Below are 25,506 nucleotides of genomic sequence, written 5' to 3'. Positions count from 1 at the left end.
AAGCTACGCGAATGAAAGTAGTATTGAGTTCGACCACATACACAGAACGAAGCTGGACGTGACTTTTCGCGCCTTGTCAATCTTAGAATCCTGATCGCTGATCGCGGACTGAGAATGTCGCATCGTGGACCGATCGCATGACAAATTGGAGTTTGGTACATGTATGGATAGTAAGGTTTTTTTTATATACTGATACGCACAGAGCTGATACGAACAATCAGTCTGTATCAAGAATTCAAGGTATGATTCGGCACTAACCATGGTGAAGCTCTTACACCAACTTTGGTGTTGCTTCCTGATCACGATCCAGTTCACCCCCTCGTTGGCCACGGAGCTGCTGTTTGAACAGGTCGTCCTACACATCAGATTCAGCACTGAATATCATCCTGGGAGATGAATCGAGTTGAGTCAGCAATCAAATGAAAAGCGAGAAGTAATTCGAGAAAAGGAAATGAATACAGAGTTCCCTTTGCGGCAATACCTGATGAGAGCGATGACAATGTGTTCAATTATAGCTGCCGCGAGAGTCGACCTTCATATCCTATAATTTACACCTCGGGCAATCACACTCAAATCCATAATTATCCTTCAAGTACCCCTTCCTCTCTACATCCGTCCATTCTGCCTCCTTGTCTGCAACATAACTGATACAAAGCTCTTCACCAGCTTCAACATTCCTCTCAGCCTCGACTATAATAGTATTATCTCCTTTCCAATCCACCCGACAATTTGGCACACACGAATGATTAAAGCACGATACAAATCCGTATACCGCCGTCCCCACAGCCTTATGATCGTCTAACACAACACCCATCCCATTCAGATTAAAACTGGACATCTTAAGAGCCCACCACTCATATGAAAACACGCTTTTCAACGAAGGTTGGCTTTCAAACATGTGGCGTGCCATTATATCATAACTGCTGTGCCAATGGGATGGACCAGTATCGGTTGAGATGTTTGCGTGTACTAATGTATTCGTTGCTTTCAGGACCTCGTTGAATAACGTTCCGTGAGAAGCAGCTGATAATATCATGGATGATATGAGTCTCGTCACCATGATGGGGTATACACCGTGATCTACTGTATGAGACAACTGCTCGGTCAAGAGGTTTGGAGCGTTTTTTTGCAGGTACTTATTGTATAGCTGCTCGGCTTCACGTTCACACCCATCACTGCAATAGCTCTCAACTACACTAGCATTAAAAGTCGCCTTGGTACGAAAGCAATAACCACATCGTCCCTTCCAAAAACAACACACATCTCGTTAGTGATTGGAAATCAGTTCGCGTGGTTCGACTTTGAAACTCACCTGATGGATGCTCTTCAAAGCCGAAAGCAATGGACGTTCAGATACGATACGAGAGTTGGCTGTGATGGGTATTGATGCAACGACACCATGGCCCTTGTGTCCAAGATGTTTGATTTCAACTCCATAGATGGCGGGAGGAAGTATAGCAGAGGACATCATCCGCCGGAAAACTCTATTTAACATAAAGATTGGGTATCCACCTATGAAAGTACCCGATGAAACCACAAGCTAAACGAAAGTTCAAAATCGTTAAATTCAACGAAACAGGAGGTCAAACGCGCTGGACGAAATTAAGAAAGGCAATTATCGAATCAATGACTTACTGCATCAAGCGTGTATATCTTCACACTCAAAGTTCCGGGTCCCTGGACATTCTCAACAGAGCACGCAAACTGGTTTGTACGCAACAAGACATTTGTGACGTTTCTATATACAGACATGGTATACAAACAAAGATCCTTACATTAAATTACGACGCAATGGTGCAGTATACTCTGTTTTTGTTTTGTTGGTTGTGGTCAACTTAGTCCGAATCTGAATCCGATTCCTCATTTGCAGCACCATTATTACGTGTAGTCATCTCTGGAGCTGACATCTTCCTTTGTCTCATATCTCGAGATCGAGATATTCTCGCCATCTTTGTTTGCTGCGCTATCTCAGCACGAAGTCTGGCGAGTGTTTGTTCAATGCGCATCCTCTAAAGAGAGAATGGTGTTGTGAGGCTGGGCGGATGACGAATGGTTGAGTGCCGAGTCAAAGCTCCAAAACGACATTCTTACATTCTCAATCATGTGAATCTTGGGGAAGGTCCGTTCAGCTCCTACTTGAAAGTAGCGTTGCATTCTTCGTTCATTAGGATCAGACAAAATGAAGATGTAGTCAACCAAGGCAGGTCTCGCTATTGGTGGTAAAGGTGCTTTAGCGTGAGTTGTGTCGAATGTTGGACCCAATCTTCGTTTACCAGTAATTGTACAATTTCCTTCAAATCTTAGAATAAAAAGTTGAAAAAACGTTAAGCCATTAAAGATCCATATCCAACGGATACACAAGCATACCTCTGCAAGAACACAGACGACAAGTCCATGCCTGCCACCCTGGCGAGTTCCAGATCTCGTAACACAGAAACCCATTTGATCAGATCCAATTTCAGTGCAGTAACTAGAGTCGATGCAACGAAACCTCCTCTCCATCCACGACCATACCGGTGAGCTGCCGGTGATCCAGGAGCCCCCTTGGAATGATAAAACCAAAGTACTATATGAGGATTTGCTTGACTAACTATTGTATACTAGGAGGGAAGCAGAAAGTCAGAACACTTGTTTTGATCGCAGACGCACAATCCTTTGAGATGCTACAACGCGTGAATTCTTACATTCACGTTAAATAACTGATGCAAAGTCTTTTCGGGTATATCAGTAGTCAAACTACCATCTCTCCACTTCCTTCCTGCGGCTCGATATGGGACTAGATTGCCTCGGTCGTCCTTCATTATGAGTTCAATGGGTCTCAAAATACCAGGAATTGCTGATGAAGCGATCACAGCCGAATAGATGACAGTATCGGGTGCTGTAATGTAATTCAACACCTTCGCAGTGGCATGTGGACCATCAGGTAGCACTGAGATATTGAGGATTCTACCAGTCCGCTTGTATGCCTTCAAAAATTCAATTGTAGTTGATATCTGACTGTAATTAAAGAGATAATAACCATGTTTACTTACCTCAGAGAAGGTGAGGGCGCCTTTTGTGATCCACTAAAGAGTCGAGGTCATTAATTTTTAGCTTTGCAGTTACGAGTCAAGAAAATACGAACAGCTCAAGAAATCCGCTCACTTGTATCTTATCTTGCCAATCAACTTCATCGAACATTGCACCCGTTTTGAAGAGCCGTTTGAACTTGACCCATAGAGTTTCAGAGCAGGCTGTAAGCACTTTGTATACCTCCGTCTTGAAGACTTCATCTCGTAGCTCGGCGTCTGTCCTGACACAAATCATGGCCGCTACCAACGACCCTCCAGACGTTCCAGTTATCACTGGTGGGAGCAACCCTTCTTCAAATAGAGCCTTCAACAAACCCACTATAAAGTATGATAAAGTTGATGTGGTGGTTACGATAAGGTGAAACGAGCAGAGACATACAGTGGTCTATTAATTTAAGTGTTTCAGTAAATGTTGTTCATCTGGTAGCATAGGATTCACTTACAATACGCAAACGTCGCTCCACCACTAAGACAGAGAGCTGTGCGTCCGTAATTCTTGGACGCCAGCTTCAAGAATTGTTTCCTTTCATCCAGACTCAATTCATTGGACTTTGCCACGAAGTTGAGAGATGCGACAGTCTCTTCAACATAGGATTCTACAATCTGCTTGGTACCAAAGTATGTATACTAGAACAAAGGGCGTCCTTAAATCTGCGTTCTTTGTAGGAAGTGGCAAAACCAGCTAGGCTTACCGAGTAAAGTGATCCATTTTGCACCCCACCGACATCAGCTTTACATGCTCCATGAGCCAACACCTTACGTACTTCACGTACTGCAGTAGATTCACCACTCGTTCTCAGCTTTTTCAGTTTTCTTGCCATCTTTCTTATTAGAGGGACATCGTAGTCACCACAATCGTCAATCTTGGTCCACTCGTCGTTACCAAGATACTTGTCTAGCTCTCTGGCACATGCTAGAATAGATGTTTTGTAAGCTCTATTGTAGAGCTGTTGAGAAGTCGGCTCCCAGAAAAAACTTACTCTCCCATTCCTTGTATGATTTGGCGTTATTCAATCTAGTTCGAATGGCCTTCATTCTACCCCTCCACACGACCAAATATTCCCATATGACAACGTATTGGCGAACAATAAAGTATAAGAGTACGTCCACAAACAGAATCAACAAGATAACAATCTACAGGGTAGGGGAGTAGGGGGGGGGGGTAAGATGATGTGGCGATGACACACATCCGAACAACCCGCTAACCAATAAGATACAAGGACATACCAGTAAAGGTAGTCTCAACAGTATTCCCATGAAGCTCTCTCTATTCCTTCTAGAAGTCTGAGCTTTGCTACTTGACGTTGGCGGAGGTGAAGAGCTCGGCGAGCTTGCTGCCGTAGAAGTACTCCATGGCGAAGCTCTTATGCTAATCTTTGTACTCTTTGCCCGTTTCTGATCACGATCTAGTTCAGCTTCACCCTCATCACGGAGCCTCTGTTCGAACAACTCGTCCTCGACGTCCGAATCAATAAGTTCTTGTGATTCTTCACCAGATTGCATTGGGTCACCTTGGCAGAGGGAATTGAAAGGGCGTAAGTAAAAGAAGGGTATATTGAGAAATAAAGTCAGAGCATTTGGACACATGGAGCGTGTTAGTCCTCGCTGCCTGGTTTACCTGATGATGTTTTGGCCAGATCAGGAAACAAGACTTTACGAGAAGGCGAGAGGCCAGGATTCAATAGATTGGGAGCCAATGGATTGAATTTGGGACTTCCAACCTTTGAGGAGGTGGTACTCTTGACACCAATTAGTGGTGAATTTGAAGCCCAGTTCTCGTTCGTTGACGGAAGCTCATCTCCGGACGAGAGTGTGAATTTGGCTCTAGGCGATGATGTTCCCGAAGCCTGCATCGCTTCTAGATAGTCACGATAAATATACACGGCACAGTTTGGTTTGTAGAGAAATCACGGTTGGAACCAGCCACGACTACGACGGTCACCATCAAGCGTCTCTTCTTGGACGAATTCCGATTATACACGCGTTTATAGAGTAGGCGTTAGCTCGAACTACTTAATATCACAGTTCTATCAAGCGGTGCATTGTTCCCGTCGGGTCTTGAAATCAGACACACAGAAGGTCAAAATGATGGAGCCTCCTATGAGACCTGCAATAATACCAAGGGCTCAGTCCTCTCAAGATGAAGATGCCGTAAAAGGCACAAACGACGATGCAGCCATCTCAAAACTGTAAGCATCATAACACGCGAGCTACAATCAAAGGGTAACTTTGACGTGTTTGCTGACTCGTGATTGAATCATAGGTCTGCCGTCAATTCAGGATATATGCAAGACGAATTCGTCTCCTGCTTTGTAAAACGCTCACTGAAACGCGCTCCCATCATCAATCGAGGTTGCTTTTTCAAAAAATCACGCATTCATCAACAAAACACTTCCAGCTCGGTCGAAATGGCTCATTGAATACTTGATTTTCAGGCTCATATGTCAGATATACAGTTTTGAATAATCTTATTCGTCAATTCTTGTCGTTGCCTGTCGCCCAAGAGAAACAAATCGTGTCGTTGGGGGCTGGGTCTGACACCAGATACTTTTCACTCAAAGTATGTGGGGAACTGTGGAAATGCATGTTGCTTCTTGTATCAACGTTCTTCCTTGTATGTAGAAGGAAGGAATGCAGCCAAAGAAATACTTTGAAATCGACTTTATGGAAATCACGAGCAGAAAGACTGCTACAATCAAAAAGAAGAAGGCCATGACAGATCTTATAGGTGCACATCAGCTAGGTGAGTGGTGTTTCACTGTGTCGTTTGTGCTTCACATTGTGTTTCTCAGCGTGATTCACCGGCTTTGTTTTAGCTGCTGGAGGAACTGAACTACATTCGAACGACTATTGCATTATATATGGCGATCTACGTCACTTTGAAGACACGATTGTGCCAAAACTTGTAGCTCAAGGGTTTGATAAATCGTAAGTCGTGGAGAAACATATGTCATATACGACTCATCGTTTTTTTGTCAACTTTTTGAACATCATCTTTCAGGCTACCGACCCTCTTCATATCTGAATGCGTCATGATCTACATGCCACCAAAAGATGCAGACAAGATAATACAATGGATTCCAGCACACATGTCAACTGCTGCCTTTATAACATATGAACAAATACTACCAAATGATTCTTTTGGACGTACTATGATTGAGAACCTCAAGGTACCGTGTTGTCGCCGCTGTGGGTTTAAACAACTGTACTTCTAAACACGTTACCGATAAACACTCTGCAGATGAGGAATATCGAACTACCTGGAATCTATGCATACCCAACACTGGAATCTCAAAAGCAGAGATACCTGTCTGCAGAATGGCATAGAGCCGAGTCCATGGATGTCAACCAGATCTTTGACTCGTGTTTATCGGATGCTGAACATGCAAGGTATGCAGCTGTTGCACGTGTTGTAATAAGGATATCTTATGCCTTTTTTGTTGCAGGATATCAAGACTCGAAATATTCGACGAATTAGAAGAATGGAAGCTCTTGTCTTCTCATTATTGTGTTTCATGGGCAATCAAGGCACCTGATGGACCACGGTTTGATGATTTTGGACTCAAACCAGCATCAATACCTTCTTAAAAACAGTGCAAGTGTAAATACAATGCATAATGTTTGGGTTTGAATTAGAATAAGTGTATATTTCGAGCATATATATACTAGTGTAAATGAACGTTTCTTGTGGATATTATGCCTCGTCAGTTGGTTCAGCTTCTTCTTCTGGCTCCTGTTCCTGCTCTTGCTCTTGTTCTGCTTCTGGGTCCTCTTCTTGCTCCTGTTGCTCGTCCTCGCCAGCATCAAACGGAGCAGGTACAGCATCCCGTTCCAAAATCTGTCGCAGTTCGTCTAATTGGATTTCAGTCCTGCAAATATCAAAGGCGCAAGCTCATTAGTACACTATGATGGCCAACAAAACCCTATGAGGTACAATCCATGTTCTTACCCAACAGCAAGAATATTCTCAGCAGCAATATCGGCTTGACCTATCCCAACATCGGGATCTCTCTGACCCAGGAATGACAGCACTTCTACAATGATGGCAGTTGGAACTCGTCCTTGATCAGCTAAAACCTCAGCCGCAACAAATACAGCAGCGTCCAAAGTGTTTGTTGTTGATGCGGCTAGCAATGCCCAGAATTTAAGCCATGGGACTCGCTCCGTCCATTCTCCGAGCCTGTTATATACGAAAAGCAATAGTGAGGATTGTGTGGTCGGGGTATTTTGCCCAAGTGTTGGGTATAAAAACAGCTTACAGCATAACATCACGAACAGCATCAGCAGCAATATTTGCACCACGTGCAGCATTTTCAATTTCTCGTTTAGATACAACCTCTACATTTCCATTAGCGAACTAATTTGGCCAAGCGGGACCTTTGAGACTAAAATAATGCAAACAAAAGCACCACCTGCCAACTCTAAAATACCTTCTGATAGAACGCCTCCAAATGAATCTTACTTAAAGTAGCACTAGGGGCCGGATTAGCAGCCTGAGCACCGTTCCCACTTGCATCATCGGTCTTGACTTTGGACAGCCGTTGAAAATATTCAGCTGATGCCGCCAACAGATTACCAGGTTGGGTTCTTATGATGTGCTTTGTGAATGATTTCAGTAGATCTGGTAGTTCTGGAGGTATGCGGATTTGTTCGGCACAGTAGATAGGACCGTCGTCTTCCTGTTGTGATGCTTCTACCTGCGACATGATTTGAACTTGCTGTTTGTTGGGTGAAGAGTAGGGTGCTAGATGGAGTAGAGAGACTTAAGGAGAGAGCATGTGAATGCTGACCGTTTATATTACTTACTATTTAGAAGGCGGCCCCCTTCCTTGTTCTCGGGTTTGTAAAGTCAATGCACGAACGAGGCAGGACAATCAGTCAAAACAAAAATGGAGAAATAGGCGCTTCAAGCAGACAGAGTTTATTTTCAAGAGTTGAAACTAATGCTTTAATGCACTATTAGAATGCGAAACGCGTTCGCTACGCTCTGATCCTGTCATCTGTTTTTGCTGCAAGCACTGATGAAAGAAATGACCAAGAGGCTGGCTACTGCCTCCACTGCCAAGCTGATACCTCCATTTACTCTTCAAACAGCCATTGCCAAGGTACAACGAGGCGAGGATCTCTGGAATACAAGGAATCCAGAACTTGTTGCGAAAGCTTACACTCCTGATTGCATGTGAGTCTCTGCTGACAGTATTGCCATTGGTGGACATTTATTGAAAGTTATCTGATTGGACATCGCTCTGCCTTGCTCTTTAGATGGCGAAACAGGCATCAATTCATCAAAGGAACATCTGACATCAAAACATTCCTTGCCCTAAAATGGAAGAGGGAACAAGACTACATCCTGAAGAAAGAATTATTCATTTTCTCGGATGATCGTATCGCTGTACAGTTTTGGTATGAGTATCATGATGGTCGCTATAATGTAAGATCCCAAGATCACGTGGATGGGTTTGACGATGCTAGCACGCTCTGACCGTGTTGTTGTTCTTAGTGGTTTCGTGCTTATGGACTCGAGCATTGGTATTTCAATGATGATGGACTGATGAAGGAACGACGAGCTTCAATCAATGATTTGGGAATCAAAGACTGTGACCGTTGGTTTGTGAATGGATCGAAAACTCGTGGTGAGGATCCAGCTGGGTAGTAGATTGTAGCCAAAAAATCAATGGATGTGGCATATATATATTCTTGTATTGATTCTAGAAATGACACAGAAGTTTGTATATCAACGGCCAAAAGTTAAATGTTTGCCAACCAGAAAGCAATAATTAGTTGAATTTTGCCGCATATACCTAAGACTCGCACTCATCGTCCTCAGCAAACTTGTGTCGGCGCCCGGACAATCCAGACCAACCAGCAATTCGTATTATACCGTGTCAGTTTTATTGCATTGATCTACATGATGAAGAATAAATTCATTCCACCGGGAATTCGCAGTGCTTAATCAGGGCCCCTATATACTGCTGGCTTCCCTCTCTGGGCTCTTGACTTTGGGCTTCCTGCCGCGTCTTCGATTTGAAGGGGTGAATTCACAGAAACCTCCACTCCTCTCGCATCTAAAAAAGAGTCATCGATTGAGTAATTTGGTCTTCTGATTGACATGGCATCTTAGAAGAATTAGAGTAATCTAATTGCTTGGCCTCCTTATACACAGTCACATCGGAACTTACGCCAAACAAGGATAGTCTCCGTTGCATCTAGATTGACAACATGACCGAGTCAGACGAGTGACATTCCGATCAGGATAAAAACATTCAAATCGACGTACCTCAGCTTTTTAAGACGACAGCGATTACACGCCTTTGTTACCCGCAACCTTCTAAGTGCGGGGTGATTTCAGTTTTTCGAGCTATTGCTTTCAGACCCCTGACTGATAAAAGCCACAGACAACTTACGTATCAGCTTTCGGCGACGGTTTCGGCGACGTCAATATCCTCCGGCCTGAAGCAGGTTGCTCTGGCAGTGGAGGCTGCATGATTGGATGCGATAACATTGATGGACGTGGAATATGCGATGTGGGAGGATGGGAATGTTGACAAGGCGGAGAGTGCTGACAATAAATTTCGGGCCTGCTGGGTTGAGAATACATCTGAAATACATTTGTCTGACGAGGTACACCTGGATCTGGTGTTTGTATTGGTGATAGCGAAAACTCATATGCGCGTGCATGCGTTCTAATATGTTGATTGTGCAGTGGTAGAGTACTAGGACGTATATCTTGCTGTATATGATGTTTTGCAGCTGGGAGCGGTAGTGGCTGGCTGTTGGGTTGATATAGCGGAGGCACAGACTCCCAGTAAGGTGTATTTGCATCTCGTGAAGGATATATTCGTGGATTATGACTGTGTATCAGTACTTGCGGCTCTAAATAATAATGTGGAGCTAATGGATCGTGAGTGTTTGATGTGATGTTTTCATTTGACACCAACGTCGGTGGAGATGATGGCAGTTTATAACGGGCTTTTGGAAGTTCGGACGATTTTTCAGTCGACATAGAATCCAGTTTAGCATTTAGATGGACATTGTTGGGAATTGTCTCTTCGGATGCAGGGTTCAGTAGCAAATGTAGGTCCATGACAACAAGTTATATATGATCATAGGTTGTGATCACAATGGTCAACCTGTTCAAACTACTGCAGTTTTACATACGAAGCGAGAAATTAAATTTTCAAGTCGTTCCATTTATGTATGCATGCTAACCTAATGGTGTCGACTTTGGTACCTCGTATGTTTGTAAACGCTTGGCAGTTGGGTTTGAGTTACCATGGTCCCGTCTCGGAAATTTATGAAATCTAAAAACACTATTTGCCTAAGCGCACTTTCCGTCTTTCCGATCTACAGTCTCCGAGTGTCCAAGGCGTTCTTCCATTCCGATGGACGTGCCGAAAGGCGTGTGAGGGAGCAGTGAGACGTGTGAATCGGGTATTGAGCATCATGCCACCTGTTGAACCCTTTCCCCAAACTACATAAACGACTATCAAGACCAATTGTGGTCCCTCGGCCGATAGCTACAAAGATTTATGTGTGTGTATTCGTGATTTATTTTGTTGGTGAGTATTACAGGTGTCTGTGTTCGTGGTTGCATGACTTCACGCTCCTACCTATCACTTTGCAGCTTTCAACTACTAGTCCATGTCCAAAGGTATGCTCCGTATGGCATGGCGTGTGTGACGAACGAATGCCTTGAGCACAAGTAGAACAAACTAGCCTAATCAAACAAAAGCCCGGCTTTGAGGGAGCTTGACGAAATATGTGAACGCTCTCTTCCTTTTTGGAGAGCCGCCGTTGCCGTGAGCTTCATCAACCTTGACATGAGTGTTTGGGGCTTCACTTGGTCCAAACTTTGTAGGCAGGTCTCGGCCAATGGTAACAGATAGGCATGGTGGGGAAGAACTGAAAGAGTTGACATTGCCTGCAAAGAAACAGCATTATTAATTTGCCTGCCCACATCAGGGAACCATGTGTCATATACCTTTACGGCACATTCGATCGATATCAAAGCGGTTGTTCCAATCCAGGACCTGTGAAACGAAAGAAATTACAAACCTGAGCGAAATGCGAATCTTGAAGTGACTTTGAAACTAGCATCTCACCATTCAGGATTTAGAGGCACAATCACGTCTTGAATAAAATTGCATATTAGCAGTGCGGAAACCTTGGCTGTCTTCACACATCGAGTTTGCAGGGCATCGTCTGGTGACATCGTTTTCAAGGCCAATATAATCCCAGGCTATATGACCAAGTATTGTAAGATTCAAGTTACGACAATCTAGCAGACACAGAAAATATACCTTTGAAATATCAATTAAACACGAGTTGTAAAAGAGGAAGCAAAACACCACATTCCATGGATTTTCTCCTAGTTGGGTCATCAGATTGAAAAGGTTCTGAAACCAGGTCCGAAGACCACCGTGCGCTGTCAGCCATTCCATGCACTCCAGTTTTATAAAGGAAGGTAGCTTTCGGTGAAAGTGACGGAGCCGTGCATACATCAAGGGCTGAAAGTCAAGATTTTGAAGAACCAGATGCCGCGCCAGAGTATCTGAATGCAGTGCGTTTGAGTCGGTCTTGCAATTCTTTCTTATCTGAAATATCAAAGTCGTTTCTCTACCTTCGGGGAATTCAGGCAGACTGTTTGGACGGAACCAGCCAAGAACATGCCAACTGTCCTTTGGGAGACAGAGGTTTAACATTGTTTCACTGACTTTTCAAGGCCACAAACGATGAAACTTACTGTGTTGTAGATAGTGGTGATCCTCGCTGAAAGTGAATGCAGTCTGTATATTTCGATGCATGCCTGATGGTAATCGAAAAGTTGAACACTTGCTGATCGGAGGTCAGCTTTAAGAATGTGAACATACCTGCATGACGTCCAATTTCTCTGGATCTTCTAGCACTACCGGCTTTTCACCAGTTTCTGGATCAGTAGCCATCCAAATTGCTTCCGAGCAAGGAAATCCCACACGAAAGACTTCGTCCATTTCTCGTTTTTCACGAAGAGTTATAGACATTGTGTTCGTCATTAATGAAAGCGCTCTTTCAAGAGGAAAAAGAGAGTACCAAATTCGTCGTCGTGTTTCCTTTTCCAGAAAAGTTTGTGGTTTTAATGGCCCTTGGTGTATGAGAATGTCCGGATCCACGTCCATCTGCAACCACATCATCATCCTAAAGTTCTTGCAATGTTAGTTGAATACAGCCATACTCGGAATCACAGTCGGAATAGGTCATAGAAACCTGGCAGAGAGCCCAAAAAATTCGAGACACAGATTGTCTAACGTAAATGATAAGCGAAAGTGGTTGTTGTGTCAATTGCGCGCGTATAAATTGGTTTTCATTTTGCATACCATAGCCGGCAAGAGAGCAAAAGTTTGAAAGTAGTGTGAGAGCTTGTACCGCTTCAGAAGTTGGATGCTTCAGCGCTTTACTCAAGAGGCCGCGACACTTTGCCACAAACGGTGCGCCCCTGTCAGTCGGAGACTTTCCAAGCTCTAAAACTGCTGCTTGAGAAGACACCGTGGCTCCTACAAATATAAACACCCGGGTCATTTTCCGTGTTTATAGCCAGGTATTCAATCATGACGTTTACTTACCGAGAGCGCAAACTGCGTTAACGAGTAATTCATTCGATTGCTTGAAATGTCTCAACCATGACGGTGGATGCAAGTAACACATTCTTGGACTGATTGGATAGTGATACACGAAAAAACATTCAAACAGTTCAGCGACATCGACTCGGTCGATTGGCTGCAATTGGACTATGTTTTCTTGTGTTAGAGGCACGTATTTCTGGTGTGTCAAAGTTCAAAAGGTTACTTTGCGGCGGAATGCGAACTTGGGAGGCAAAGGGCAGTGATCCGGGGAGAGTTGATATATGGAAGGTGAAGGGTCCTTCAGCGTCCGAGAAGCTCCATAACACACAAGGCCTGGTACTGTGTTCATCTAAAAATACTAGGTCTGCGCGTTGTTGTGGAGCAATGACACTATAATCACCACTCCAAAGGTCATCGTCAAAGCTTCCAGCGCGACTGGTTGTTGGTGGTGCCCACTCGCAATCCGACTTTGAGGCCTTGCAAGAGCTGCAGAGGGGCCTCTTTCCGTCACACTTTGGGTTGGCAAAAATTGGCCAATATGTGAGAATTGGGCAGGTATCATAAGCAAAACCAAAAAACCAAACTCCAGACCTCTTCTTACCCGTCGTTTGCGTTTCCTGCATTCATTGCACTACAAAATTGTCGAGTGATTATGTTAGCCGACCGAACCAAGATGAACAGATGATAACGAAATCAATCGATGGTAGACGCAATCAGAAAAACGACTCACAGCTTGCAGTACACGTATCCTCCCGTTCTGCATGTTGAGACCAGATGCTACCTGGTTGGCTTGTAGTTAGTAACGCGACTACAAAGTCAAACAAACCATAGGTCCACACCAAATCGTCACTAGGAAACAAGAGTGTGCCTGGACATAAACAATCTTTCCGGAATCTTATTTTTCGTTGTTTGCTGCGGACGGATGTGACGACGCTTAGGAAGCACACTTTCCTGTCACACGTTGAAACGAGAACCCAGCATATAGCTTGTTTCTACATTTATGCAAAGGTCTTTGGCCAGTGCAATGTTAGAAATTGGATTCAGAGTGGCAGAATGGATGGAGTAAAGGCCATAAGCCGTAAGAACGCGCCTTGGAGATAAGGGGTTGCACCAAAATCCAATCTTCAAAGTGAGCGGAAGCCTTGAATTTCGTCATATTATTATATTACGAAGAAAATAGAAATGTCTTCTCCCCTGAATTCTTTGCGTTGAGTTTCGTCGAGCCGGTTGGTCCATCCGGCTGACTGTCCGATCGATTTTAGAGATACTTGGCTCAGAGCGAGTAAGATCAATAGCATAGATTGCAGTCGATAGCATACAGACCTGCTATTTATAGAACTCCGTCGTAGATCTATCCTGTAGCTGAATCGAAAATGCTCTAAAATGAGCAGTTCGTCAAGAAAGTACAATGCACCTAGTCAAAGCAGAAGGTCGACAAACATATTGCGGAATCATGCCAAAGTATTTCAACTCCTATTCATTATTGATCTACTCGAAAACCTTTGCTAATTCTGATTGTCTTGCGTGACAGGGCATGGATTCATCAGCTCTTGATTTAGATGCTCACGTGTTACTGCACCAAATACGAGCAATGGAGCCTGCTACGAGGCTGTGCGCACTCAAGAGCTTTGCTTTAATACCTGCTTCAACTCTGATCTCGTCTTGTGCTGGCGCATGGACAATCGAGTTGGTCAGGACCTTACACCATGCAGTGGTTGCTGAAGAAGTAAGTTACAGCCTTAAGCACATTTGTTTCGGTTATATTTTGGCAATTTTCTGCTTTATTAACCCAATTCACCACTTTTCAGAGTATAGTACTGCGATGTGCCGCAGCACGTGCAATTTCCAATATGGTTGCAATTATGCTTCGACCTGGATTTCCATACCATCTCTTGGACGCATCATTCCATGCCGTACTAGATCTGTTCCTATCCCTTTTCCCATCAGACTTAGGAACCCCACTATCCGTCGACGCAACACCCTTCGACACGTCCCATTATACGCCTCCTCACATACTCGTGGCTCGTTTATCCGTATTGCAATCTCTAGCTGCTTTCTGGAAGACACCACCAGCTCACAATGTAGGATTTATTAGCTACATGGATGCATTCATGTGCTCGGTACTATCTAGCAACACTACAACCAACCCGTATTTGCAGGCTGCTGTATTACGAGGAGTAAATCAGCAACTGCCACAAACGAATCGTAACCGTCTTCGTGTTGACAAGTTTATTGCTAAACCCTTGTCTGATATGCTTCAGGCTCATCTAGATGCTCAACGACAAGCATCGTTTTCTCAAGTTAGTAGTAATGTCGAATCGGACAGGTCTTGTACCACGCAATCATCTCCGACACACTCCACCACCAGGGTTGGAAACGTCGGTGTTTTACATCCACTATTATTACAGGAGTTAGGAAAGTTCTGGTCTAGATGGTATTCACGACCTTCTGACTCTATACTGGTGAATATTGATCAATCACCTGAAGAAATGGCTAAATTGGGGTTTGGATTTAGTATCAAGCGATGGCAGTATTTGAAGAGTCTTGGAGTCTTTCAGCAGAGTTACAGTGAAACTGATCCAGAAAAAGCCATTGTTCGCAAGATTGAGCAGCGGGGGCCGTATTATCCTGATGATCTGCCTGATTTGAGTGATATCAAATTGGAGGTCTACGGGACATGTCTTATAGTGGACTTGAAAAAGCCAAAGACACGTAATACCTCTTGGACTATTAGGCTTGTTTTCGCGGATGCCAAGTATTTAATACCTTTCATTTTCAACGTCAGGACCATCTACTTTAGGAATTGAAACAGTAGAGTTCATTCTTGACTCCAAATCAAGTGTCGACGTACCAGATCCAGCTGCTCTCTGTTTCAATGTAGATCAACCCTCCGTGACGCTACTAAGGACCAGTCGAGAAATCTTTTCACATAATCGATCTATGACCAAGAATGTTGAATTTACACTACAGATTGTGCCTCAACACTTATTTCAAGCTACGCAGATGTTGGGTGTGGTACCAAAGGGTGAATCCTTCCTCATACCTATAGAATTCTGTCCTAGACCTGATCGTCTGGTACGGAATCTTGATGTGCATGGACTTTTGCGCGTGAGGAATAGGGATGGGTTTCCCATGGACAGGTAATAAATACGTACCGGTCAGTTTTCGTGTTGCATTGACTTAACATTGGAAAAACACCATGATCTCTTCAGGTTGAGTCTGAGAGGATATAATGCACCCGTTATAAAAACCTGGCCCGCTCAGCTAGACTTTGGATGCTGTCCCAAGGGTGAAATCCGTACCTTGCCGCTATGTTTACAAGTGGTCAGCTACAAAATCCGCCTCCGCATAAGCGATCAACATAGAGTTGGGTTTCTGAATTCCGAATGATTTTGGCGCCTGGTATGGGTGTGGAAGTCGGAGCTCAATTTGCTGCTAGGGTTCCATCAGCTGTGACGGTACAATTCAGATTCAGTCTGAAAATAGTAGTAACAATCCAGTGGTCGCATTACGAGGTAAAGGAGGCACCATATCTATAAGTCATGTTGGAGACCTGTCCTTTGGAGACGTTTCTAGCTGTTACACCTATACTCGTAAATTGACAATCCGGAACGGAGGATCAATAGCTGTACCCATTACACTTGACTGGACCATAGTAGGACATTCTGCAGAAGCTAGAGCTGCACTTATACCGTTATCCGAGACATTTACATCGACTGATTCCAGATCTGGATGGGCCCGGACACAGTATCTGAAGGATCGAGGAGTAGCTACGACCGATGCAGCCAGATATAACATGTCAAGCAATGATCATTAGGGTCTCATTCGAAAGATGGTGTGTAGGCTAGAAAATCCAGAAACACTACGACCATGGCAATCCCGTCAAAGTGTCAGTACTCGTAAACAGAGCCTATGGGGCACCACCATCAATCGGGTGCATAACGCCTTCGAAGAAGATCAGATTTACTCCTCCGAAACGCCAGGAATGTTGCAATCTGTTGCGGATGTCAGCGCAGAAACGGATGGTCGTCCATTGTCCGAACTACCACTACGAGGCTCATCAATTGTTATTGCTGGAGGGGACGACGTTACTAGTAGTCGCTTAAGTATAAGTGGGAAAGCGGCATCAGTACCTAAAAAGCAAATATTGAAGAGTCAAGCTGCATTTGTCAGACGACGACAAATGTTCTTCCATCTCATAACAAACCAGCCCATGTCCAGTCAAGTAGCGTCACTAGTTAAACCATTTATAAAAGCAGAACCAGCCACGACAATCCTACCTAGCTTTGGAGAAGTGTCGGTATCCGTTGAAATCAATCTGGCATCTGAAGATGGCTTTATGGCCACATTGAACATCCGACCAACCATAGCTACATTGCTGCATGAAATTGCTTTGACAGCTATGCCCCGTAGTGTCCTCGTACATTGCAATGACTCGAGCCCGTTAAACTTTTACCGTCAACCATTGGGCCAACAAGAAAAAATATTACTCGAACATACACGAATGTGGGACATAAAGCCTTTTCATACGTCATACATAATCCAATTGCAAGCTTATCAGTCAAGCCTACTCGTGGTGCTCTGAAAGCAGGGAAATCTGTAATGGTTGACTTTACCTTTAAAGCAGCTGAAGAAGTTATACAAACAGGTGATGTCATATTTGAACCTGATTGCTCTCAGCCTATCCGACGCAAATCGTCAGGTGGTGGTGGGGTTGCTAGAACTTCTTTAGCCAGATTCCGTCAATTTGATTTCGGACATTGTATGATTGGTAAAATGACGGTCTCATATCTGCCCATCACTAATGAGGGTAACGCCATTTTCACCTGACTCACTTTGAGTTACTTGACAACGATACGTTTAGTCGCGGAAAGGACTGGCCGACCTCAAAGTGTGTTTTACGGCCTGTTTCAAGGCGATGTGATTGAAGTCTCATACTTCATTCTTTGTTGTTAGGGTGTCGCTATTCCCTGGAAAGACCTTGAATATAGCCATTGTGTTTACACCATCGGAAGAGTCACCACCACCTGGACACTTAGTTGTTGGAATGATTACTGAAGTTTGGGATGTTGAACTTGTTGGTCAAGGTCGCGAAGCAGTACTTATCATATTTAAAACGGCGCTCGAGTTCTCTGAAGCCCTGGTTGGTAATTCATATGAACAGAAACTAGCTCTCAAGAATGTAGGAGACGTCAATTATCCGGTCTCATTCAAGCTCGAGACGAACTTCCCCGACATAGAATTCAACCCGCCATCATTCGTATTGCATCCATTCTCAGATAGTCATGCCGGTGTAGTCTATACCCCTTCACGAGAGACAAGGCAGACTGTGAACATGATTGTCTCCTCCCCGTATTCTACTCATAAAGTGCCCTTGAGCTTACATGCTGGAACCGTCATGGTCGAATTGAGTAGTCGTGAACTTGATTACGGCATGTTTGAAAAGACCACATCGCCAACCATCAGCTTTACACTACGAAATACGGGTAGTGTGCGAACATCGTATAGTGTTCGAGATGTTACCAAACCATCCATGTTCCATATTACAGGTGGGAAAGGAATTTTGGCAACCGGTAAATCAGCAGAAGTGCAAGTGACTCACACTCGTCATCGAGTGGGATGATTTGCTGAACAATTGATGGTCAGGACTGATTTGATTGATAAACCTGATTATCTCAAAGTGAAGGGACAATGTGAAGAAGCAGTGTTAAAGCCAGAAGAGTTTGCTCTATTGAATATGGGTACTTGTGCAGCATTAGGAACCACCGCTAGAATACTGTCCTTTACGAATTATGGACGATTCCCCTTACAGTATACGATCAGGACCTCCTATCCGTTAAAAGCATCACCGACTAGTGGAACTGTGAATGGCAGCGACACAGCTGAAGTTGCAGTATCGTGGTGTCCATCTGGTGGATATGAATTACGAACACAATTACAAATTGAAACCAACATTGTGTCATTTGGAGTTAGTGTACGTGGTAAAGCTGCACTACCAGAATTATTCCTGTCAACCACATACGTGGATTTTGGAGTAGGTGCTGTGGGGACAATGTATCGAGAGTCTCTTGAAATCAGTAATAAGGGTAAAGTCGGATTTACATTTAATATCCCACCTATTCGAGACTCCGCATATTCTGTTTCTCTAAGCAGTGCGTGTGTGCTACCAAAAAAGTCGATTATGGTGGACGTTGAGTTCAAACCACAAGGTCCTGGTCGCGTTGGAAGCAGCTTTATGGTCAAATGTGCTGGTATTAATTATAAGGAAGTGGTTTTGATTGGTGTTGGAGGGTTGATGAAGCTAGATATCTCACCGTCTGTTATAAATCTCGGTAAGGACCAATTCTAAGTGTTTTTCAGCGGATTTCTCCATTTAACGTCACTTCGTATGTTTCTGCACTAGGTCGATGCCCATATGACCAAGTTGTCCATCGAGAAATTACATTCACCAATGTGGGTGAAGCGTCATTGGCTATTCATTCCAAGATGGGATCTGCTCAAGCCTGTGACGTGTCATGCCCTGAAGTCGTACTTGTGAAAGCAGGTCATCGTGCTCGAACCATCTATGGAATAACTGCCAAGACGGTTGGAAGTTTTCAATGTGCTATTCAGCTCCTTACGAAAGAGGGGAAAATGTCTATTCCAATACATGGTATGTCGGTCTCTTTCGTAGTTTTTTTGGCTCGACTTTTGAAGTCATTTTTAATAGGCGTCGGTGTAAGAATATCTCTCTCTGAACGTGCCAAGGACGTTTTGGAGAATGAGAGGCTACTAACGGTATGAAAGCTCTTGACATTGCAGCACCGCAGGAAGTCAGACTGACAGTCGTGCCTATTTCCTTGGTAGATCCGGAAGTCTGATCCCTTTACTGTTGAGTTACCACTACCATCTGAATTGGAATGTTGGCTCAAGACGGATAGCCGACTCACTCATCTCGATCGTGCTATTACTTTACTTGTATCTCAAGCCATACAAAAGAACTTGCTATTGCCATCATCGCCCACGTATCAAGTAGAGGGCGATCCTGTGATTACCTCAACAGACCATCCTTCCAAGGAAACTGCATCATCATCGGCCGTCTCAAATGAATTCTTGTCTAGCTCTGAGGAGAGCGCCACATCAGCATCTAATTATAACGACTCTCTGCAAAAGATTGAGCCAAATGACTATCCAACATCAGTATCCATTCGCAAAGAAATACAAGAGAGTCTGTCGCAGTTTGTGAGGAAAGAATCAGTCGTAAAAGCTAAGGATATTACTAGAGTGATTGATAAGGTAACAGAGACTAACGATTTGAAACACTCAAACGGCCCGATCGACTTCTAGTAATTCCTCTGTCATATTAGTTCTGGCGTCTGAAATCAGAGGAGCATCATGAATTAGAACCAGACTTTGAGGATCTTGCAGCTTACGAACTGTGTCAGTATCAGTACATTGCCGCAGAAATCGATGCTAGTGATATCTTGGGGCCTGTTGAACCACGAACCACTATATCTCTTGATCCGATGTTGGCTCGACCACTTCCCTTCTTGCATGATGATACGGTATGTAGATTTTCGATATATTGCCAATCTTGGTTTTGCGAAGCTAATTGTCTATATCGCTGTAGGTACTCTCTCGACAAGGAGGGAAATCCAAACATGTTCAATTCCCTCAACTGAAAAAATCTGATCGGAATGCCAAAACCGTAGACTTTTATGCCAAGTATTTATAGAATGGGCAAATCTCTGTTTAAAAACAAGGGTTCGTTTCCCGTTAATTTGCTCTCATTCCAGGAGTCAACAAGAGGTTTTGTTATGATCGAGGTTTCGAAAACTCAATTAGAACGAAGGCGCGTACACATCAACTTCGCTCAGGATGAGTTCATAAAATTGCAGGAAGGGACACTCGTGAAAGAGTGATGAGTAATAGTGTGATGAGTAATCTTTTTCAGGTTCTATACACGGGCAAATACATCTAAATGCTATTTCCAAAAATACAGGGGCCAAGAAGGTACCTTATGCAACCTCGAAGCCGACACATCTACATACACCTGGTATAAGTAAAATGTACTTTGTTTACAAACATCATTAAATTCATTTTCTGTGCGTTCTTAAACTTACTTGACGACTCGCATGATATTTGTCGAACCAGTTGTTTGTTCGAGCATACCAGAAGTGACCACAACCTGTTGATATCTCGAGTCAGCCGTTCACGTGATTGACAACAAAACAGCACAGTATGTGAAATACTAACTGGATCACCACGTTGAGCCATTCCCTTCTTAACGCCCCAAAGCATGGCACGGTGAATGACATTGTCTGTTCCAGACATAGTTTCGACCACCAATGGGAAGATGCCTCGAAGTACTTGCATTTGGCGAGCTAGGTGATAAACGCATTGAGAGTGTTGTTGGGTATCACCACAAAGCAGATCATTTTCATTGCAAATCGGAAAACCAACAGATGTACTTACCGACTTGAGGAGAAGAGGTCACAGCCAATACAGGCGCAATTGGTCGGTATTTGGCAATAGAGCGAGCAGTATTACCGCTCTCAGACAACACAATGATCAAAACCTAGTTTACAACAGTCAGCGAACAAAAGATTCGAAGCTAAGGTCCTATGCTTTTCCAGCTTACAGCATGAACATCCCAACTTGTTTTGACTAATGTGGAAGAAAGCGTTAAGCAAAAAAGTCGTGGCCAGAGGTAATGAATGTCTTTCATAACACTGAAATGTCTCAGATCCCGTTTCTTGAGAAATAACGAGATCGTAGCGCATATAATCCCGATCATGTCTCTCGAACTTTGCATTTGACTGCCAAATTATAAAAGAAACCATAGATTTCAGAGGCTCCCTTGCGGCATTATTCATCACAGACATTCAATAACTTGTTTCACAGGTTAAGATTAAACTCACCTGCACTAGATGCAACAGCTTCAGAGATGGAGATGGGCAGACGGATTTGACGTCGCAGAGTGGGATATAATTCCGAATAGTTGATGTCGGCTTCAGCTTCACGACAAATCTTGAACATCATTTCGACTGCCGCGATGGGATGTGAGCCTTTAGCAGTTTCGCCAGACAACATGACACAGTCAGAACCATCCAAGACAGCGTTAGCTACATCAGTAGCTTCAGCACGAGTAGGACGTGGGTTCAGAATCATCTAGTCAAATGACAAAGATGGAATGAGGGTCTAATAGCTAGAAAAGTGACGAACTTTGTTGCATCATATCAAACAGCGAAAGAAAGGAAGGAGACTTACAGATTCCAGCATTTGCGTGGCAGTGATGACAGGCTTTCCAGCAAAATTACATTTGCGAATCATCATCTTTTGGTATCGAGCAACTATAGTTTGACGTCAGTGAAATGCATTTGACAGAACCATGTAGTTCAATCAACAATTTAAAGTAATCACAATAGGCTCATAATAGGCGACGAGCAAATAAACGGAGGATAAACACTAACCTGTTTCAACAGGAACTTCCACACCCAAATCACCTCGAGCGACCATAATACCATCAGAAGCAGCCAAGATTTCATCAAAGTTATCAAGGCCCTCTTGACTTTCAATCTTTGATATAATCTTGATATTCTGTCCCACAATCAGCTTTCGAATTTCATGTACATCAGCAGCTTTTCGAATAAAACTGGCAGCAATGAAATCAATTCCATTCTTGACACCAAACATGATGTCACCTGCATCCTTTTCCGTGATGGCAGGTAGGTCGACAGTGATACCAGGCAAGTTAACACCCTTTGTTTCACCGAGGAGACCACCGTTTTCAATGATGCAGACGACATGGCCGGTTTCGTGGTTTGTGGATATGACTTGCATACCGATAAGACCATCGTCGACTAGGATTCGATCACCGGCACGTACGGAGGTACAAAGAGATTTGTAGGAAGTTGACACTTGGGTTTCGTCACCGATTATAGTGTCGTCGTTGTGGAAGGTGAAGGTAGCTCCTGCTACCAGTTTCTTGTCTGTGCCACCAACCAGCTTTCCAGTTCTAGAAAATATTTAAAAGCAGGTTCATGACGTTAACTGCTTTGACAGACAAAAGAAACACTTGACGGCTCAATATCTTGAAAAATAATTTTTAGTGTTTTGACGGGTCATACCGAATTTCTGGCCCCTTGGTATCCAACATGATGGCAACAGGCTTCTTTTCCTTTTGAGAAGCGGCAAACTCGCGTACATTGTTGATTGTTTTCAAGTGGTACTATAAAAGGAAGGTTTGTATCGTTCAGATCTGGACAGCCCCCGAAACTCAAAAGACATTCTTGACAATTGACAAGTTCCAAACCCACTTCATGAGTTCCATGAGAAAAGTTCATGCGGACAACATTCATGCCAGCATCTACAAGCTTTCCAAGCATCTCGACCGACTGGGTTTTTGGACCTTGAAATGTCCAAAAGATTAGATTCAATTTTGATGTCCATATGGTGCATGAAGCCCTGACAAGAAGAGAGAGAGGAGAGCCTTACCAATAGTACATATTATTTTGGTCTTGATCTCTACAGGACGATCTAATCAGAAGTTATTTTTATAAAGCTTTAAACATTGCTACATTGCATATTTTGGGCTTGATTTTGCTCTGATTTTTGACGTTAAGCATCAACATTGTTCGTGAGACAAAGGACATACCTGATGCAGCGGTATATATGTCGGCCATGACTGGATGTGCTTTTCCTATTTCATAAAATGCTGGGCCTTTTGTTGAAAAAGGTGTGTCGCCTTGTTCTGAAGAAGTTGTGTTGGCAGCGATCAGCTACAACCATATCAAGAGAGATTTACGAGGATTCTGACAATTGGAGTTCATTGAGGACGCGTAATCGCGAAGGAAGCACGTTAAAATCGCGCAGGAAGCCGAGTTTGACTAGCGTTCCGCTGTTTGATCACATTTGCTTCGTTTACTGTGAATGTTTTAGATACGTTTCTATTAATTCTATTGTTATGTTATCTTTATCTAATCTATGAGTATATTTTCTAGGGCTCTAATCTATGATATCGTGTTGTAACCTAAATAGATAATCTGATCCAGCAGGAGTTCAGAGCTCAGCTTACAGTATGAATTTATAATATTTATAACTTAATTCGTCACCCTCACGACTCATCGCTCTTGATTCGACAAGCTTCCACGCGTTCACTGTCATGGCATCCTCAAATGCTGCTATTTCCTTACTAAACGACAGCCTCATAGGCAAGACTACGTAAAAGACACCATCGGATTTCAAGTATGGCTTGGCTATTGCTGGCACCAAGAGAGCGGGTTCTAGATCGTATATACAATCACCGACAATCACAACGTCAAATGTCTCTACAAAATCCAGTGGTGGTGATGTCCAATCTAGTTTCATAACACTGACGTTGTCGATTTCATTGAGTAGTATGTTTCGTTCACAATTCTCTAGTACGCCCTCATGGTAATCAGTGAGCAAGACCTTGGAAGCTCCCACACAAGCCGATACCAGACCAGCTATTGCGGTACCACAGCCTAATTCCAGCACAGAGTGTCCAGCAACGTCTATAGTTTGATCTTGAATTAAATTACAGAGCAATGTCTCAGAGCCCCATGTCTGGTGACCTATAGATGCATCCACAAACGAAGGCTCTCGTATTTGTAGTGAGAATCCTTTAAACTTCCATTCTCTCGTTATGGCTCCTCTCCCTAATACAAAGAAATAGCGCTATAAGAATCGTGCGGTGGTATCGTAGCATTTTCAAAGGTTTAAGATCAAATATGATCAGCGCAGACAAAAAAAAACATCACTCCTCCAACTCACCACCACGTCCAGTCAGATTCGAGATCATGGATCCCAAACGTTCCAGATCTTCATCAGAATCGGCACGACTCAGATTCGATACGAGCCAGTTTATAGAGATCTTGGACAATTTTGTCATGGCAATGTTGGCCTCCACGCCATAGGTTGGTTCATTTTCAATAGATAGCTGAAAGATCCGTTCAATAGAGTCCAGAATAGGATAATTTACTCCTTTTTTATTAGCTGTTAGTAAGAGCGTTGAGAGCTTGTCCAGCTGGAGGGAAACATTTTCGAATTGATCTTGCTCATCGACAGGAATAGAGATGAGGGACATCTATTAAAGGAATCTAGAATATTATAAATACCTATGTGCAAACAGCCTGAACTTGGCCAAGTTCTCTAGATGTTTCGTGTTTGGTGTCGACTCTTTCGCTGCGAGTTCATAGTGCATAGCTGAACTACGACCAGAGCTACATGCAGAGCTAATCGCATTCTCCCTCCGTATCAGTGTATGCGTCCGATTGCATCATCGCCTTTGTTCCAAAATTGCAGTGTTAAATTATATATATATATTACAGCAAGCAGCAGCATATGGTTATTATTATTTAACTATTATGGTTTGGCCCTCGCAATAGATAACGATTCTCGGAATGAATTTGGTCGTACACTGCAGGATACTCGTCCATCATATGGTCAACACACTTTTGCCAAAGAGCCCACTTCCCGTCCCTATCCAATGGCTCGAGCATAGTAATAAAAGTCTTCGTTTCTGCCCTTATCTTAAATTTGGGCATGGTTTCCATGAGAACCTGTGCAGCCTTATCGTGCATTCCACAACGATGTAGAGCCTCAACATACGAATTCCATACATTCACGACGAGGACTCCATATTCTGGATGGGCCTTATCTAGTCTTATCAATTCAGCCATGAATGCTTCAACATATCCTCCTATTTTACAAAATCCGATAGTGTCGAGCAGCATGCAAGTACCCCACGAGTTCAAACGATCGTCGGGATGGTTCAATGCGAATTGGCATAATTGCCATATTCGTTCAATGTCACCAATTTTCCGAGGTGAAGA

At 43.5% G+C, this 25,506-nt stretch overlaps 6 protein-coding genes across 6 annotated transcripts; 2 read left to right on the top strand and 4 right to left on the bottom strand.

Annotated features, from left to right (window-relative positions):
- Positions 1-1,835: 1,835 nt before the first annotated feature.
- SmJEL517_g02182 (uncharacterized protein) lies at positions 1,836-4,924 on the bottom strand (the record flags this gene model as incomplete). Its single annotated transcript, XM_031168110.1, has 12 exons — positions 1,836-2,009; positions 2,092-2,299; positions 2,368-2,600; positions 2,685-2,966; positions 3,033-3,065; positions 3,145-3,389; positions 3,451-3,456; positions 3,515-3,698; positions 3,764-3,984; positions 4,052-4,205; positions 4,299-4,582; positions 4,690-4,924. 12 exons carry the CDS (start codon positions 4,922-4,924, stop codon positions 1,836-1,838), a joined length of 2,259 nt encoding a protein of 752 aa, XP_031025918.1.
- A 235-nt stretch (positions 4,925-5,159) lies between these two features.
- SmJEL517_g02181 (uncharacterized protein) lies at positions 5,160-6,659 on the top strand (the record flags this gene model as incomplete). The annotated part of the gene is made up of 8 exons (XM_031168109.1): positions 5,160-5,260; positions 5,335-5,423; positions 5,507-5,631; positions 5,694-5,814; positions 5,888-5,999; positions 6,073-6,241; positions 6,313-6,461; positions 6,518-6,659. 8 exons carry the CDS (start codon positions 5,160-5,162, stop codon positions 6,657-6,659), a joined length of 1,008 nt encoding a protein of 335 aa, XP_031025917.1.
- A 106-nt stretch (positions 6,660-6,765) lies between these two features.
- On the bottom strand, positions 6,766-7,777 carry SmJEL517_g02180 (uncharacterized protein; the record flags this gene model as incomplete). Its single annotated transcript, XM_031168108.1, has 4 exons — positions 6,766-6,940; positions 7,021-7,251; positions 7,331-7,428; positions 7,502-7,777. 4 exons carry the CDS (start codon positions 7,775-7,777, stop codon positions 6,766-6,768), a joined length of 780 nt encoding a protein of 259 aa, XP_031025916.1.
- Positions 7,778-8,101: 324 nt separating this feature from the next.
- Positions 8,102-8,724, top strand: SmJEL517_g02179 (uncharacterized protein; the record flags this gene model as incomplete). Its single annotated transcript, XM_031168107.1, has 3 exons — positions 8,102-8,250; positions 8,334-8,502; positions 8,572-8,724. 3 exons carry the CDS (start codon positions 8,102-8,104, stop codon positions 8,722-8,724), a joined length of 471 nt encoding a protein of 156 aa, XP_031025964.1.
- Positions 8,725-20,768: 12,044 nt separating this feature from the next.
- SmJEL517_g02178 (pyruvate kinase) lies at positions 20,769-23,334 on the bottom strand (the record flags this gene model as incomplete). The annotated part of the gene is made up of 11 exons (XM_031168106.1): positions 20,769-20,837; positions 20,906-21,033; positions 21,125-21,227; positions 21,291-21,316; positions 21,571-21,820; positions 21,920-22,002; positions 22,123-22,667; positions 22,780-22,880; positions 22,969-23,060; positions 23,147-23,188; positions 23,307-23,334. The coding sequence occupies 11 exons, from the start codon at positions 23,332-23,334 to the stop codon at positions 20,769-20,771; spliced, it is 1,467 nt and encodes a 488-aa protein (XP_031025965.1).
- A 388-nt stretch (positions 23,335-23,722) lies between these two features.
- On the bottom strand, positions 23,723-24,758 carry SmJEL517_g02177 (uncharacterized protein; the record flags this gene model as incomplete). The annotated part of the gene is made up of 2 exons (XM_031168105.1): positions 23,723-24,330; positions 24,446-24,758. 2 exons carry the CDS (start codon positions 24,756-24,758, stop codon positions 23,723-23,725), a joined length of 921 nt encoding a protein of 306 aa, XP_031025972.1.
- Between the last annotated feature and the right edge of the window lie 748 nt (positions 24,759-25,506).

The sequence above is a fragment of the Synchytrium microbalum genome, assembly GCF_006535985.1.
Source record: "Synchytrium microbalum strain JEL517 chromosome Unknown SmJEL517_scf0008, whole genome shotgun sequence".
In the NCBI taxonomy this organism is placed as follows: Eukaryota; Fungi; Chytridiomycota; class Chytridiomycetes; order Synchytriales; family Synchytriaceae; genus Synchytrium; species Synchytrium microbalum.
Note: the sequence above shows the minus strand (reverse complement) of the source record. Positions and strands in the feature narration are given on the sequence as shown.